The sequence below is a fragment of the Mugil cephalus genome, chromosome 17 (genome assembly GCF_022458985.1).
Source record: "Mugil cephalus isolate CIBA_MC_2020 chromosome 17, CIBA_Mcephalus_1.1, whole genome shotgun sequence".
Lineage (NCBI taxonomy): Eukaryota > Metazoa > Chordata > Actinopteri > Mugiliformes > Mugilidae > Mugil > Mugil cephalus.
In genome coordinates this window covers 17,627,800-17,644,631 of record NC_061786.1, presented here as the reverse complement: position 1 = coordinate 17,644,631, position 16,832 = coordinate 17,627,800, and the positions used below count along the sequence as shown (strand labels likewise).

The 16,832-nt window shown below is 41.4% G+C and overlaps 1 protein-coding gene across 2 annotated transcripts in view; it reads right to left on the bottom strand.

The window, feature by feature from the left end:
- Positions 1-2,207: 2,207 nt before the first annotated feature.
- Positions 2,208-16,832, bottom strand: part of mta1 (metastasis associated 1) — a 41,346-nt gene continuing 26,721 nt past the window's right edge. Inside the window, exons 5-18 of one of the 2 annotated variants that reach the window (XM_047611574.1) lie at positions 15,812-15,875; positions 15,339-15,456; positions 14,294-14,396; positions 13,430-13,529; positions 12,796-12,984; positions 11,323-11,397; positions 10,405-10,463; positions 9,868-10,070; positions 8,995-9,146; positions 8,215-8,404; positions 8,014-8,103; positions 7,348-7,503; positions 4,482-4,631; positions 2,208-2,908 (exon numbers count right to left, since the gene is read on the bottom strand). In XM_047611574.1, coding sequence (XP_047467530.1) covers positions 4,522-4,631; positions 7,348-7,503; positions 8,014-8,103; positions 8,215-8,404; positions 8,995-9,146; positions 9,868-10,070; positions 10,405-10,463; positions 11,323-11,397; positions 12,796-12,984; positions 13,430-13,529; positions 14,294-14,396; positions 15,339-15,456; positions 15,812-15,875 — 1,609 coding nt within the window. In that variant the 3' untranslated portion in view covers positions 2,208-2,908; positions 4,482-4,521. Of the gene's footprint in view, positions 2,912-4,481; positions 4,632-7,347; positions 7,504-8,013; positions 8,104-8,214; positions 8,405-8,994; positions 9,147-9,867; positions 10,071-10,404; positions 10,464-11,322; positions 11,398-12,795; positions 12,985-13,429; positions 13,530-14,293; positions 14,397-15,338; positions 15,457-15,811; positions 15,876-16,832 lie in introns of both variants that reach the window. The other variant, XM_047611573.1, reaches the window with a different exon arrangement.

Below are 16,832 nucleotides of genomic sequence, written 5' to 3'. Positions count from 1 at the left end.
AATGTAGTGGTTAAATCCAGTCAGGAGAAGCAAATATTTGTTTATCATGGTTGGAGCTAACCTAGCTTAGCGGAGGAGCCGCTGCTACATTGTAAATTCAAGCTTAGTGCTGTGTTTGATTTGTTTTTCACATATGCTCTGTTTCTTTCAGAAGTTGTTAATTTGTCCTGGTATATAAAAAAAGATTTACAAAACAAACTAGTGTCAATTGATTTCGATTCCTCATTCAAATAAAAATGTGTGTAGGTGGCTGATTAGTTCCTGGTAAAATATATTTAATTCACTTCTGCGACATAACATACACGGTACATAAACATTTCCAAACTTCCATTGTTCCTCTTCCTGCTGAAACTTTTGATCTCAGACTTTCAAGAGCTGCAGAGGAGATGCATGCTGTGTCTTCCCACGGTCCTCCAGAGTGCTTACCCTCTCTAGATGTGCAGCAGGATTGATATTTTAGGAGTTTGCAGAAGTGTGAACCTTCACACATATCCAGTGACACTTGCCCTACCTGTTTGCTTTAAAGGTCAGGCGTGGTGTTTATTAGGCGTCAAACACTGCGAAACCTGCACATGACATCACTTTGTACTGTAAAACTATCATTCTGAAGGATTAGGCCAGGTGTTGTCTTGGCCGGACAACCGATTTAATGCGTGCAAAGCTTCTTTTTTTCCAGTGTTGCGCACCGCCCAAGGCAAGGTTCATGAAATATGCAGCAACAAAAAAAGGAGATTAAACCACATTATGTACAATAAAACACAATGCATATCCATGTAAGCAGCCTCTTAGTGACGAGACTCAAACGGCGACACTGTGACATTTGAAAAACGATCGTATTATCTCCCAGTCAGCATCGAGTCACTGGGGAGTGAACTGGAAGAGACCGTTCCTCTACGATAAGTAGCATCGGCAGAGACGATAAATATTGAGTCGGTGCATAAACAACCTTCAGAGTTAACAAGCGCAATGATCCCAAAGCTTCCGACAAGACCTGCTGCAAGGCTTCATAACACTGATACAGACTTGGAAGGAAAAATACCTTAAATTCTTTCTCATCCTCTCATTATGTAATCCTTAATGATAGATTGAGGATTATTTAAATTAATACATCCACAAAGCACTAAATAAAATCTAACTTCATGCCCATTTGGGTTCCTTTTAGTTATTATTTATTGTGATTTATTAGCAATTCTTAACAATTAACATCTCTTCAAACCTTTCTCTTGCACTTATTAGTTAGAAGTTCACTTTAATTTGTGGGTAACTTCTGATACCAAGTCCCAAACAGAGACCCCAAATCCATGTTTTTAATAAAATTATAAAGGTTACACTGTAACCATGTTTGATAGACGATTTTATGCCTGATATTTCAAAGCAATTCAGCATGAACAACATATTTCTCCTGTACTACAGCCAGAGACCACAATCATTTGATCCCCTTCGCCTGCCTGTGTTTTTGTTTCACTTCCCATATTTAACCTGAGTCGGTGCGACCGCTCCGTGTGCAGACCTGTTTTCCCGGATCACGTCAGGGTCACTCGTTGCATCGCGGTGGATTTTCAGCTCACACCCAACTTCAGAATTAGCATTCAGCAAAGCACTGAGGTGATATTTAACTTTCTGCTTTCACATGACCAGCGTTGAGTGTTAATCCCAGGAAACGGACCCACTCACCAGGAACGTTTAGGCTTAAACTGGATTTTGTGTTTATTTTCTTATATATATATATATTGGCTGTTGTGCATGTAGACTGACCTGGCAGTGTCAGTATCTTAACCTTGACAGATTAAAAGGCACATCTGGAGAGCCTCATGCCTGACCCGTTGCCTATTTCCACTTATTTTTTTGTAACTCTAATGTCTAGTCTGCATCTTATTTTGTCGCCCTCGAGTCGTGGATTGATTTGTCTCCATGGATGCTGGTATCACGCAGCAGCTCAGATAATCACTGTGAATGAAACCTACTAATGAATAAACACACAGACCAAAGATTGGACGTAAAAAAGCAGAGCTCACTCCTGCTTTTTTTTAGTTGTTTTTCAGGCGTTTTCTTACAAAACATGTTCCCGTCGGTGCATTAAATCCTCTTAATACTGATAAAGATATAAAGGAATCAGGAAAAGCTTCCATTGTGTTGCATATGAAGAACACTCGGGGCCCAGGTTTCCACGCGGCGGACCTCAGGCGCACAGACACCAAAAGAAGAGGGAAAATCAATGATCTTTTTTAATTACATTATCGAAGCATAGATGCATTACTTGTGAAAAAGGTAGAAAAAACACCAAGTCCTTCTCAATAAGTTAAACCACCTCTCTGGCCGAAGAGCAGGGCCGGCTCACACAACAGAAAATCTCCTGTAGAGCATTATTCAAATTTAATGAAACAGAAGACAAGTTGAAACCATGTCGCTGAAATAAAAGTGCGTCTCCTTTCTGACTTGTTTTTTTGTTTTTTTTTAAAAAAAAAAGAAAAGAAAAGAAAAACACAGAAGATGCAAGTGGCTTATGTTACGTTCCTTCCACCCCCTCTCTTTTTTTTTCTCCACAGGGTTTCGCAAGCGATTTTTCGTGAAACATCACAAGTTCCATCGTTTGATCGACAAACAATAAGCTGAGTTATAGTTGGTAAAAAAAAAAAAAAAAAAAAAAAATTATAATAACAATAATTACAAAGACAGTAATAACGAGAAATGTAAGTAATAAACACAGTCCTGTACAGTCAGGCTCATCTTCTGATTGACCGCGGCCAAACTGATGGATTATCGGTTGGTTTGGTCTCCAGCCGTCTGACAGACCCGTACTGACTGGAGAAAGGTGGCCAATGCTGTTGTCTCCTTCCAGCTTCAACATCCCTCAGCTGCCCTCAGCTATGGTTTAGTGGAAAAAGCCTTTTCCATTTCATGTCCCCCTCTGCTGTAAAACAAAAAAAATGGAGCTATTACTATCTTGTTGTTAAATAACAGTTCAATCATTTGTTTAGACAGTTGTTTAGACAATAACCTTTGGTGCATTGTTCTTACAGAGACATGACTTGGCACTAACGCGCCTGCTGTTCTTTTTAACAGCTATACATCATTTATAACTCATATATTAAAATGTATGATGAGTATATTTAAAATCAGTCATTGATGCATTTGGCCACTTGGAGGCAGCAGAAACAAGCTGTGACCAGAGCTGTATATTAAAAGAGTCTGTCCAACAAGGGAATGGACCGTCTGATCTGTCCCTCCATGCTGATTGGTTCTGAGCTGGTCACGTGTTTCATTGGCGCCATGTTAGATACATCTAACCAATATTCACCCATAGAGAAGTGGCAATAATAGAGAATGAAATGGATTAAAAGTAAAAATATGACACAGTGCTCAGTCTACGCCTCCAGCACAGGATCAGGAAAACAACTCAGTTTTAACCAGTGAACAAAAACAGAGAAAGTTATGGGAGCAGAAGGTTAAAAGGAGGAACTGGATGTCAACTGATTTCTCCCTTTTATATGAGGTGAATGTCAATGTCTCTATTTGACATTAGTTAAGATTTCATTCAGGAAAAATAAACTCATATCATTATTAAAGTAACGTTGATCTTAAAAACACTGCTTTACAAATTAATGAAGTTTGAAGCTAACCGTAGCCTTATGCTAGCCTTATGCTAGCTTTATGCTAGCTATTCATCCAGACTAAAGCCTTAGAAAAACAGCAGCTACCGTCATAAATACGGTGAAACCCATGTGTGCATGTAATTTATATCCATGTAGATAAATTTAACAGACACGTAACTTTGCCTCCCTTACTACTAAGTTATTATGGCTAGTGTGCTACTGTTATAAAGACAATACTAAATGATAATACTAAATAACAGTAAGACTATTTTAATCTTCATATGCTGAACACGGGAGACTGAGGAGAAGGTAAACACAGGTCCATGACTGATGAGGTGATTGGGCTAAAAAAGAATTTTACAGGCTCATTTAAGATATTTAAAGTAAGTAGACGCTGGGATATTTAAGTGAGGGCTTTTTACATATTGACAGACGTTGGCAATAAGATTTATAGGCCCGTTAATGGTAAAAATAAGACATTTGTTTCAACATAGCACATCTGCCCGATGTAGCAAACATGGCGCCCATGATTTGAGTTGACCAGACTCTCTCTCATACATGACTCTGGCTGTGACCACAACACCAACGCTTAAAGCCGACATGAGTGTGCAAGTAAAAAAGCAAAAGTATGGTGGCTCTGCAGCTGCCACAAAGATAAACAGCTTTCAGTTGCACACTGTTAAACACATGAAAAAACAGTCTTAATTTACTTCCATATAAACTCCAACCAGTGAGTCTGTGAAGTTTCTTAGTCGTCCAGGTCATGGTATATCCAAGAACGCTAAAGAAAGGCAACAGGTCTCGAGGAGTTGAAGCTAACTGGACGAGTGGGAAAAACGTCTTCGAGAGACTCTACAGGTCCAGCTGCCTGTCGGCTGCGTGTCTCACCTCACTGGGGTTTGCAGTAGAGGTCGTCCCCACAGAGCGTTCAGTCCAGTTCGTGTACCTCATCCTGCATCGAGGCCGAGGGCCGTCCCGCTTCACTCACTCGTTTGGCCATAATGTCCCACTGTGGAGTCAGGCCTTTGGATTTAGTACCTACAAAAAAAAGGATGAGAACAGCGTGAGAGGTGGCGAGGAAGAAAACAAAACACATCCTCCATTAGACTTCTTCTGCCCCCTGGTGGCCTCGTAGCATATCACAGACATTCTGCAGACATGAACAAACGTATTTCTGATGGCGTGTGGGACTATGACGTTGTTACTGTTCTGTCCTCATCTCATAAAATCAGTTCCCAGCGACAGCGACAACTTTCTGTTGCAAAGATTTTGTGAAGTTCATGCTCCGTTCTGTCTTATTCTTCAACTGCTCTAATCTAATATACACACGTATTCAATCTTTTGCAGCTCTTCATCAGACCAATCAGATTATTTAAGTAATATCTAAAGAAGAGAGAGTAGTGAATAGTTAATGTAGATTTTAGTGTTTGTATCTTTTAACAAATTCTCTTATTTTATCATCAGGTATCATTTCACTTCGTCACAAAATAGAGTTGATGAACAGAGAGAATATGACTCACTTGCATTTACAAAACAAGAATCAAATAATTCATTTAAAACATTACACTGAGCTAAAATAAGCATTATATCAGTCAAATACTTTTAAATGTGTGGAGTAAATTCTAAAAACATACATTAAAAAAGAAAAACCGACTGGAATAATTTACACACCGACCGCCAACACAAACTGAAGCTAATTCGACAAATTTATGAAGTCAAACCTCATATTGTATTACACGTCTTATAATCGAGTAAATTATATTATATTGTCAGGGGATCCAACGCGATGTAATTATTCTATTTTACAAGCAAATGCCAGACTGTAAAAAATGCTGTGTTTGAAAACATGTAGTGCACATATTTCTTTTAATAATGAGGTTTATATTATAAAGTGCTTCATAAAATCAGTGAGTTTGCGATGAAGACTAAGTTATAAACTAACCGATGTACAAATCAAGAGAAACCAGATGTTTTAAGTCCGTGACACCGAATCTAATTCAATAAAACATAAATTCATTGTTTTTATATGAATGAAACAAGACACAACATGTCAAACTGAAGAAAAACTAAGATTTAACCACTTGGGGGCAGCAAACACAACACTCACGTCCTACTATAGGTTCACATGGGGAAACTTATTTGGATATTTGGTTAATCCGCGAAATCATCCAGTTCCCATCAGCTCTGATTTCCATCAACGTGATGCTACGAGAGCATGAACCAAAATATTGCATTTGATGATCACAAAGCTGAATCCTCTGTAGGTCCTAACATTAACATTACACTCCGATCAGCCACAACATTAAAACTACTGACAGCATTAACCATCTTGTGATAACACAATGCTCTGCTTGGAAACTTTTGAACCGGACGTTCATTCACGTGGATGTTACTTAGAGATGTACCACCCACCTAGACCAGACCGGCCCCCCCCCACCCCATAACAACGACAATCCTTGATGGCAGCAGCCATCCCCAGCAGACACACACACACACAAATATGGTTTAGGAACAACTAAAAAAAAAAACATGACCTCCAAATTTACTAAATCTCAAACCGATAAAGTATCTGTGGGATCATCCTCCGATGCCTCTATCTTCAACCCACAGGACCCAAACCCCCCCTCACTAACAACATCCTGTTTCCAGAAACCACAGAAGGCCCATGTCCATTCTCCGATGAGGGAGACCAACACAATATTAGAATGTGGTCATAATGTTATGCCTGACCGGGTGCAGAAATAATAACAGAATCTTTTTCCGATCCGCTGATAAATTACTTTAAGTTGAGTGCGAAACAAAACAAAAGCTTTCCAAAAAACACAAATCCCTAATCCTTTCGCTGCGGCTGATTTCCAAACCCAAATCTCCTCCTGATGTGCTGCTCCATCCTGGGCCTGAGGTGGACTCGCAGACCACTGGAGACGCTCTCCCCCAGGACACACTTACCCAGCCCTCCTCGTCCTCCTCCTCCTCCTCGTCCTCCTCCTCCTCTCTGCTGTTACCATGACAACATAGACCGTAGCCTCCAGCTAAAGCAGCAAGGCCGATCCCATCCTCCCTTCTCCTTCTTCTCTACCCTGCACACTCTCTCACGCTCCTCGTCTCCCGGTCCGTCTCTACCCCACTCACTCTCATTTCACAGGGGAGAGGGAAAGTGGGACATAACCCAAAAAAATAAAAGAGCCCCGCGCAAAACTTTGAACCCCTCGGCGGTGCATCGAGCACAGCCCGGATAATCCTTTATATTCCTCCGAAGGATTCGAGTAATCAATGTTTAGCAGAGATGTTGAAGTTTTCATGAAAGATCTAATACGTTTGAATTTGAGAGTTAAAACTGATAAATAAAAAAAAATTTTAAGATCTTGCAACAAATTTAAAAAGCAAAGAAATAATAAATAAATACGATCTAATATAATCTAATAATTTCAGCTCCAATAACTACTGACTTATTGGTTCAATTTTCACACAAATTAAAGCTACTTTAAGTGATTTATAAAGTAAAATGTTACGTCTAATTAAAGGGCTTATATTAAAAGTATTAAGTGAATTAAATTAGACGAGCACGATTACTGGAAATGATGACTAAAGTGGAAAATTGTTAGTATTTTAGATGATTTTTTTTTAAAGCTGGTTTGCTCAAGTTCGGCTACAGAACGGGTTTAAAAGAGAGTTTATAATATTTGTTTAACATACTGATAAAAATAAATCTGTTTTCATTAGACGCGGAGTGAAATCAAACAGTGCGTCTCACCATCCAGTCCGTTGTGCTGTTCGTAGCTGCGTTTGCCCAGGATGGTGGGTGAGCCGTTGTTGAGGATGGGGGAGGACTTAATGGGCGTCAGGCTGCCCATCGAGATGGAGGCTCCGCGAGTCGGGGGGTCGGGCTTGGGCGGACGGGGGTGTGCTTCTGAAACACCCAACGAACAGAGGAGGTGTTAAACAGAAGAAGAAGACGCAGAATAAAAGCCGTGATGAGCCATAAATTATTTGCAATGAGAGCGAGGGGCTCAGATCCGCGCTGCTACATTTGTAACGACAAGATAATTTCCTCTCGCGCTGAATTTAATTAATCAAAACAAACGGCGTATTTGGGACCATCCAGGCACAGCCCAGAGCACTGGAAGTATATTTGTAATTTTTAAAATATGACGCCTGCTCCATCTGCCGTCTCCCTTTCCCAAATGTGAAGGAATATAAAAGGTAGTTTTATATATATATTTTTTTTTAAAAAGACAGAAGAAGAAGAAATAAAAATAGACAATTTCAAAAAGATCAACAAGATTTTAACACATTTCTAAAAATGCCAAATATGTTGAACTAACCAGGTTCAGATTAAACGCGTCTTCATTTAAATAATAAACAAATCAACCAAATGTGCACCACAACTAATTAAATCAGAAAACCGACTTCCTCTCACCTAAATACTGAACCACAGATTCCAGAGGTTTACGTTCCACCGGCTTCAGTGGCAAAGGCTTTTTTGGGCCGTCCGGTAACCGCAGGGCGCCTGTAGATAGTCAGAGACACGATGCAGTCGTTTATAAAGCAAAGCCAGAAGAGACAGAAGAAGAGGAGGCCTCTCGGGGGTTCACGTCGACTCTCTCGTAACTCTCCTTACATTCTGCTTTGATGGCTGCTGTGTTGACAGGGAGGTAGGGGTGCCTGGCCAAATATCGAGGCTTGATGATGTCCTGGCAGAGGCGGCGCGCCACCCGCGTCAGGACGGTGGTCTGCAGGTAAAAAGCCTGTCGGGTCTTCACCGCGAACTTGGGGCTGCCGCTGTGCCGCAGAGGAAGGCCGTGAGGGCTCTGGAGGAAAAAAAAAAGAGAAAACATCTTTATTTTATGCCATAAATCCAAAGGGGTCAGTACAGTTGGACTATGTATTAACAGCACCGACACAGTAGAGACGGGTCAAATTATCACCTGATTGATAACAGAGAAAACATTTGGGGTAAATTGCAGGATTTAGTTATGTCCGGTCCAAAAGTTTCCAGCAGAATAGTGAATTGTAAGAAGATGGTCGATATTATTCACTTCTCCATATCAGAGGTCCTAATGTTATGGCTGACTGGTGTATTTTTTATACAACATGAATGGGCACTAGCTGCTGTTATTGTAAGGGCATTAAAAGCAGAAATTAGTTTAAAGGAAACACTATATTATCTTTTTTCAATAATAGTTTATTATAGTATTCTTTTATAGCAATCATTTAATTTTTTATTATATATTTAATTTGGTGGATTCAGCTTCTTAAACGTGACGACCCGAGGATTTTCGAGAATATCTTTTAGTGTAGGGATACTGATCAGCCTGAATTTATATTATATTTATTTATATTTTTATATATTTATACGAATAGTAAAGTATAAGACGACCGTCTGTGTGTTAGCTCGTACCATGTTGCTGCGGTTGGGTCCAGGCCTCTCGCCGTCCAGCCTCGTGGGCATCTTCAACCCTCCGTACTTCTTCCAGTAGGTCCAGCATGAAGCGCAGAGGCGACACTGCATGTTGGGGGGTCCCCACGAGTACCACTGGTACGAGCTGCTGGCTACACACACACACACAGAGACAATCATAAGGACATGATGCTTCCAGGCGAACGCTAGCGTGGTCTAACACCGTAATAAACACGCATACGATCACCAGAGTGAAAGAAAAAAAAGTTGAATCATTCATCAGTGAATTAAGTACAGCTGCTAGAATAATTCAAACACTCGTCTGCTGCGGGGCACGTAATGCTATCCTCTCTTCCCCTTCCATTATGTAAATCCATTATCAAATGTGTGCCACATACAGAGAGCACATACCGGATCTGTGTTTGTTAAATGATCCATAATAACTTCTGAGCACATATTAAGATGATTAAATTAAAAAAGAGAACATTAAATATGATTTTTCCTTCAAAGATCCGAAGCTCTGACAGTCTATTAGCGATAACCATCTCCCTGCCTCTACTTTTATCTGACATTTTAAATGTCAACACGGCGTCTTATACAGAACTACCACTGTCATTAAGCTGTTAAGTCAGTGGTTTGCTCTGCTGTATTAAGAGGCTTGTTAATTAATAAATGTATCTGTAAATACATTGTTTAAAGGGCATTTAAATGCACAACATTCGGCTTTTAGTAAAGCACATACAGCATATTCCACAGCCTCGTCTGAACATAATTGCATAAACGCGAATGCCAAAGCAATTATTTCAAGTTCATTGCATGAAAATGTCTTGCACACAAAGAAACAGCAGTTACTCGCGCGAGTGAAGGACTTACTGTAGCAGCTTTCACAGGCTCGGCCCAGGCCGGGGGTCGGCCCTGTGCCTGGAGGTCCCGGGACAGCTGCCCCCGCCGCCCCCACCCCCACCCCCGCCGCCGTTGCCGCCGCCGCCGTTGCCGCCGCCGCCACCGCCCCTGCTGCTCCATTTACCAAAGCTGGCTTTACATTGTTACTCAGCTGGTTAGGGTTTGGCTTATTACTGGAAGGGCACACGAAGAGAGAGGCGGGGTCAGACCGGAGACAAAGATAAGACGGGCCAAGCTCAGGCTACGTTCACTAAGAGAATAGATAAGATTCACGAGCCGGCTGCCAGACGCAGACATACTGACACTGAACTGAGAGGTGCCATGAATACTAACACAGTGACAGGAGGGTCTGGGCTTTACTTGCCAGCGTTAAAATACCAGAGATGTCGCTGCAGCCCTTCTCTTTTTTTAGGTTTTATAATGAGCACATGACGTGGACATGAATCAAAAAGAAATATATTACATATTTCATTAAGAAAATAAATAAAAGTGCACTGAAGTACTCACTAGTTGGGGATATAGACCTGCTTCAACTTGCTTTCTGCTTCGGCTGCTTTTAACCGTTTCTGAAGAAGAGACACAGGAGGAGGAGGAGGAGGAGGAGGAGGAGGAGGAGGAGGAGGGGTAAGGAAAGGAAGAACAGTGTGATTATATGTAGTTAGCTCCTAATGCTGCGTGAAACACTGTGTGAAAGAAATAAGCAGGTAAAAAGCAATCACATGGAGTCAACATGGATCTACCTAATTAACAGTAGTGTGTGTGTTCGTATCCTCGTCGGACCACATCGTCCCAACAGTTTGCCTCGGTGGCAAAGTGCAGGTCGACTTGTGGTTCCTAGAATTTTGAAAAAAGTAGAGTAGGAGGTAGAGCCTCCTCTCCTGTGAATCCCAGTCTGGACTCAGGAAGCAGACGCCATCTCTGCTTTAAGCTTAAGACTTTCCTTCTAGATAAAGCTTATAGTTCAGGTTGGACTGAACCATCCCTGAGTTATGCTGCAATAGATCTATGCAGCTGGTCCTCTACTAATTTCTTCTCTATTATAGTGTATGGCATGTTAACTGGTGTGTACATTTACTACAAGGAAACATCATTCCCGTCATATCGTCGTCATTGAAGGTGTTTTCAGATAGAGAGTGATCACGTCAATATATTTTCAATATATTTTCGTTGTTATTGTGTCACTCTGAAACATCTGGGGTGGGTTAACTAGCTACAAAGACTGAAACCCTTTATAAAACCTGTTATATGGGGACAGGGTTTATGAGTGATCTCATTAAATTACATTAAATTAGTTCAGGTTTTGCCCTTAGTTTATTTTCTTCTTCCTCTCCTCACAATTTGATATAAACTGAGACACAGGGTCATCATCACCATCTTTTTCTTTTTTTTTTTGGTATATCTCTGATGTATAATAGAAGTCTTTACCTGCTGTACATATCTATCCGTGGTCTTCCACATGTAGTAATACTCAATAATACTCGTGAGGGATTTCCAGGGCAGCTGCACAAGGAGAGAAAAGACAAAATAATTATTATTTCAGAGCGGCGGTTAAAGGAGACGTGGCGGCAGACTTGTGAGTGACAGGCTGTCGGCTTCAATCATCAGACCGCTGGAGAAAGTCTTGAAGTGAAATTAAAGCTGAAAACACTTAGCTGATTAAAAGATTAGTCCTTCAACAGAAAAATCAACATAACGCTTTACTGATTATATTAATAATGAAATTAAGGTCAAGTTACAGGTTATTAAATGGAAGGAAAGTTTTTCCTCTATTGAACTAAATCTAGTTTCAAACCGAACACGATTTTAACCATTCTTGACATTTTATAGATGTAAAAGACGCCCTTGAGGAGGAGAAGTTTGAGTGCAGCTGCTGAGGTTGGAATTTTTATGACTAGACTCCACGCAGAAAAGGTAAATATATTCTGGGAAGCTACCGAAGCTGAACTCTAAAGTTTCCCTCTGAGAAGTTGGAAAGGAAAAATGAGCTGTCAAGAGGTGGCCCCACCCATAATGGTGGTACGGTCCTGTTGTTGGAGAGAAAGCCTGAGTGGAAACAAGCGGCACTGACAGCGGCCGGCCACCAGGTGGTGGAGCGACGCACACGGTGAGAGCACAAAAGGAAAAAGTCCACCAAAGGCAGCACCATTCTTCTCCGGGCTGAAAGCACAGAGGAGCTACAGCAGAGAGGCACTTTCTTCCACCCTTTCAACAAAACCGTATTCCTTTAGAAAATGCGCCTTGCATTTACATTTTCACCCCCTTACCACATGGCCGGCCGCAGCGCTGGTTTACAGTGCGCCACCATTGTGCTTAAAAGTCGTATAAAATCTAAATCAGCCTGGAGAAAGTTCCTAAATGAAGTCCGTGAATGCCTGCTGCAGATGTCCAGCTCTCTATTCCTGGGGTTTCTGCACTCAGAAGAAGTAGTTACGTGCGCACTGGGTTCCTACTGAACATGTTCAACTTTCATAACCGAACTATTGGATTAAGCAAAGAACATGAACCGGAAATCATATAAAAAATACAGTTCTAATGTCCAGTTAAATAAATAAATAAATATCCACAGAAACTCTTCATTCCCCAGTCTTTCCACAGCTCTTGGAGCTTGCTAATTACATGCTAATTATGACCACTTTATGTAGCAAATAAATCATTTATAGGTAACTTCTAAAATATTTTTGAAGGAAAACTTCTGACTTAGCTGCAGTTGCAATGAGTAATATACACCTAACAGAACTTGTACAGTGTCAAGGTGCTTGTATGCATGTTTAGTTGGCGGTTTCCTAGTTTCACTTTTACATATTTTGGGCAGATAAGACACCGTCAACACTGTAAATGGCGTCTGACTCGCGACAGGAACGCTAACAGTAGTGTACTCGATGATGGCTCGCCACTTACGAAATCCTGTTGGATATCGGTGAAGTCTTTGCCGTATTTCTCAAGCGCCTCCTCGAACAAGTTGGCCTCCGAGGCGCTCCACTCCTCCATCTCATCCCTGCAGAGGACGGGCCCCCCCTGAGGCACCAGCGCTGCGATGGCTCGAGTCATGTCATAGCTTGTAGCGTGGAGGGTGTCCATAGCGTGGAACTGAATGGGAGACCGAAATCCGTGTTAGCTAGAGACGATTACGCAGTTAATTTCTGCAAGTAAGATAATATTTTAGGAGTTAAGTCCATGTGTTTAGATGCAGGTCCTTACGCGAGGCTTTGGGTTGTGTTTGTGTGTGTGTGTGTATGTGTTTGGGTAGCTGGAAGACTTCAAATCTATGTTTTATATATGAGGATAAGATCTAGGGCAGAGTGGATTCTGAGGCAATCTGCTTGTTAGGGATAACCAAACACAGGCCTCAACAGTCACCAGCAGACTAACAAACATCCACACATGAGCATACGTGTGCACCACAGGCAGTTTCTTAACAGCGAGATTAACAGCTTTGCTTCTCTTTCGTTCCGTGTGATGCCCATTTAACCCAAACCTGCTTTTTGTTTACATTACATATAAATATATATAAATATATATATATACATCTCACCAGGGTGATGTCTCTGGAGGCTGCAGCAGCACTCATGTGGAGGCTGGGCTGCCGGACAGAACTACTGCAGTCCAAAGCTCTGGCGAATGTTCCTACCGACCTAGACGACACAAACATGACGTGAAAGGTAAAGACGAAACATATACAAAGAGTCAGGAAACAAACTTGGACCATCTGCACCTGGTGTTCAACGTAAGGAACTATTTATCCAGACAGTTAAATTGACAGAGTCACCGGCAGCTCTGCCAGGCCAATAATACGCCTGCAGCTAACTAGCACAGAAGAAGCAAACGCTGGTAAGAAATCATATCTGGCTCCAAAAAAACTGGAAACTCTAATAAAAAGACGTCAGGAAAAGATAAAATGACAGGATCAATTCTGCTGCAATCAATTTTCAACATGATGAATATGAAGCCGGTTAGCTTAGCTTAGCATAAAGAGATGACTTCTTTCCATGTGTGCTTGAGCTTTTTTGGAGTAGCCTTTGCATGAGCCTTGTTTCCTTATTTTATAATATTGGTATTATTAACATGCAAATAAAAGAACAGATAAAATTAAAAGTGTTGATAGCACAGTATCGTTTCAGTTACTTCCTGGAGTTTTGTTTTTATCAAGAAGCTTCCAGACGTAACTCCAGGTATTACGAATAAAATAAAAAAGTACGAATGAAATGTATGTGACATAAACAATTAACCAATTAAATTAAAAGTTGCTTTTTTTAACCTTTGAACAAAACCGTTTAACATTAACTCCATGCAAATTCATGCAACACATAGCATAAAACATTTGATTATTCTCAACGTAAATAACTCGGACAATTCTTTTCTTCTACTGTCAGTTTCTTGCATATCTGTGCAGACTTACCGAGCTACTACTAAAAACTGGTCGATCTGTTTCTCTGTCAGCAAACTGTTGGGGTCCCAGACCTTCTCCTCTAGTTTCTCCAGGTCCCTGCCGTCCTCCTCACCTGAGGACACAAAGAAAACGGGACACCGGTGATTCTCTGCTGTCGTCCAACTCCGCAGAGAGGAAACTTTTTCCTAATTTTTCGATAGAAAAAAAAACAAAAAAAAACAACAACTCCGCTTTGTGTACAGCTTTAATGAATCCCAGAGTTGAAGAGGTGGGGTCTGTCAAGCAGCCAACGTAGCCGAGCTCCTAACACATGTAGGAGAGTTCCATTAACGCGGGTTTAATTAGCAGAGCCTGGTGTCCCACGGTGCCGTAATTGCAATTTCAGAGGTTCGCCCACCTGCTGAGAATAAAATTCTGGCGAAACGACGGATGCCAAATCTGGCAGAATTAAATTTGTAGCATTTGAAACTCATTGTCTGGACCAACTATTGTGGATTTCAATAGGAAGGTGAAGACGCTGAAGTAGCTTTACAGTTCAGCCGTAGTAATGCAGAGTAATGCACGTTTGATTACTATATTCAGTCGTATAGTAGGAGAAAGTGGAACTTTTTTTTTTTTTTTTTGCCGGGAACAGAAAAACTTTGTAAATGTCGGGCACGGAACATTTTTATGAACAAGGCCGCCACCAATAGATCTCTGCAGGTGACTGTAAAAGTCACCACTTGCGCGGCACCAAGGCAGTAATCTGTCATTTTAAATGCTTTGATTGTGTATAATCATGTGGCCACACTGTGATTGTCATGGAAACCTAGCTTGCAATCAAAATCGCTCAGTTGATCTTTTACTGAGAAAAAAAAGAAAAGAAACATTTGAAGTAAAAGTTAGCTTATGGCAGAAAAGTCACATCAAGTTAACCATCTACAACTTCCCCATTAATGCAGAGAGACGGCTAAAAAAATAACCAGCAGGAGAAGGATAATCTGCTTCTCCCTGAATAATTTATTCTGGAAAACAGCATCAATTAAAAACCGTTATGATTTGAGTTTCGGTTCACCTTCCTGGAGGAGGTCGGTGATGTCCGCCTGGTACTTGTTCCCAACGCGGATCTCGCCCTTATCAGCCAGGAGGGTCTTCTGCTGAGGGTCGTACACCAGCGAGTAGAAGAAGGCATCCTGGGAAATGCAGATGGCAGGAAGAGACATGGAGGATGGAACGAGAGGAAGAGGAAGTTAGATGGACAAGCGGCGAAAAAGTGAGGAGTATCAGTGTGTATGTGTGTGTGCGTGTCTCCCCCCCCCCACACACACACACATACATACACACATACACACTAGTCTCTCGTCTCCTCATTACTGTACGAGAAAAGAACATTCTGGGTCAACACGCTGAATAATTCATCTGGAAGCAGGAATCTTTAAACTCATAAGACTCTCTCCTCCACACACACGCTCTCTTCTCAAAGCGAAATCTAACACACCTAATGATAGCTGAGGAGACCCCATCGCGTTACCGGGGATGAAGACGTACCTCTCTGTCCAAATAGGACGTCAGGGCCTCTGTTTCGTTCAGCAGTGTCACGCAGCACTTTCCTCTGCAGCCCCGGAGAGGATGTAAAAAAAAAAAAAAAAAAAAAGGGGGAAGTGAGGAAAGTGTTAAAGGACGGGGAAGGAAAAGAGGGAGACGCTGATATTTAACATGTGAAGCACAGAATAGAACAGGAGGACTTGGGACTTGCTGGTTATGTAAGTGTGAGATGAAAGCTGGCCTAAACTCCTCTGCAAGAAAAAAAAAAACCCAAACAGGACGACATTTGTTGTAGCGTGGAGCAGAATCTGCAGCGACCACATTGATTTAGTTCCAGTTGGCTCGGCCTCTTATTTGATAAATCACGGTCCGGTGTGTTGACACTGGCAGCACTCATCTCCGTCCACCAACTCCCACTGTCTGAATTGACATTATTTACCAGCTAATTAGTCATACCTCTCCGGGCTTAAGCAAATTTGGCCGGGGTGACGAACGCAGACGTCTTTCGCGTAACCTCCTCGCTGGTGTTAAGTTAGGAAACTTAATCAAGCTTGAATTCTCACCAAACAAACGGCTCGTCGGAGTATTTTTATTCTCGCAGATGTCAGTCTGTGCTTCCTGCGACACTTGCAGAAATGTCAAGTAATAACGCGGCGGTGATTAGACGGGTTTGGCTGTAGCTCGCTGATGAGAAGCGGCAGGTCTATATGTGGAAGGAGGTTTCTGGTGACATTTATTGCCCCGTGTGTGTGCGCACAAGTGGATTATTTTGTTACGGTGTCTCTTAGTTGTCACAGGTTGATGTTAAGCAGATGGCGTAAGCGATGGGAGTCGATTAATGATCACACTCCATCGCACAATTAGTCCGAGACTTTTACACAGCATGTAGAAATTAGTAAGTCTAAATAACGGGAGGGGAAAAATACTGATATAGCAATATATCACTATATTTTTTCATCTGTTACAATATCGATTTTAAATGTCTTAATATTGATTTTAATTGAAAAAGATAAAGTCGGGTTTT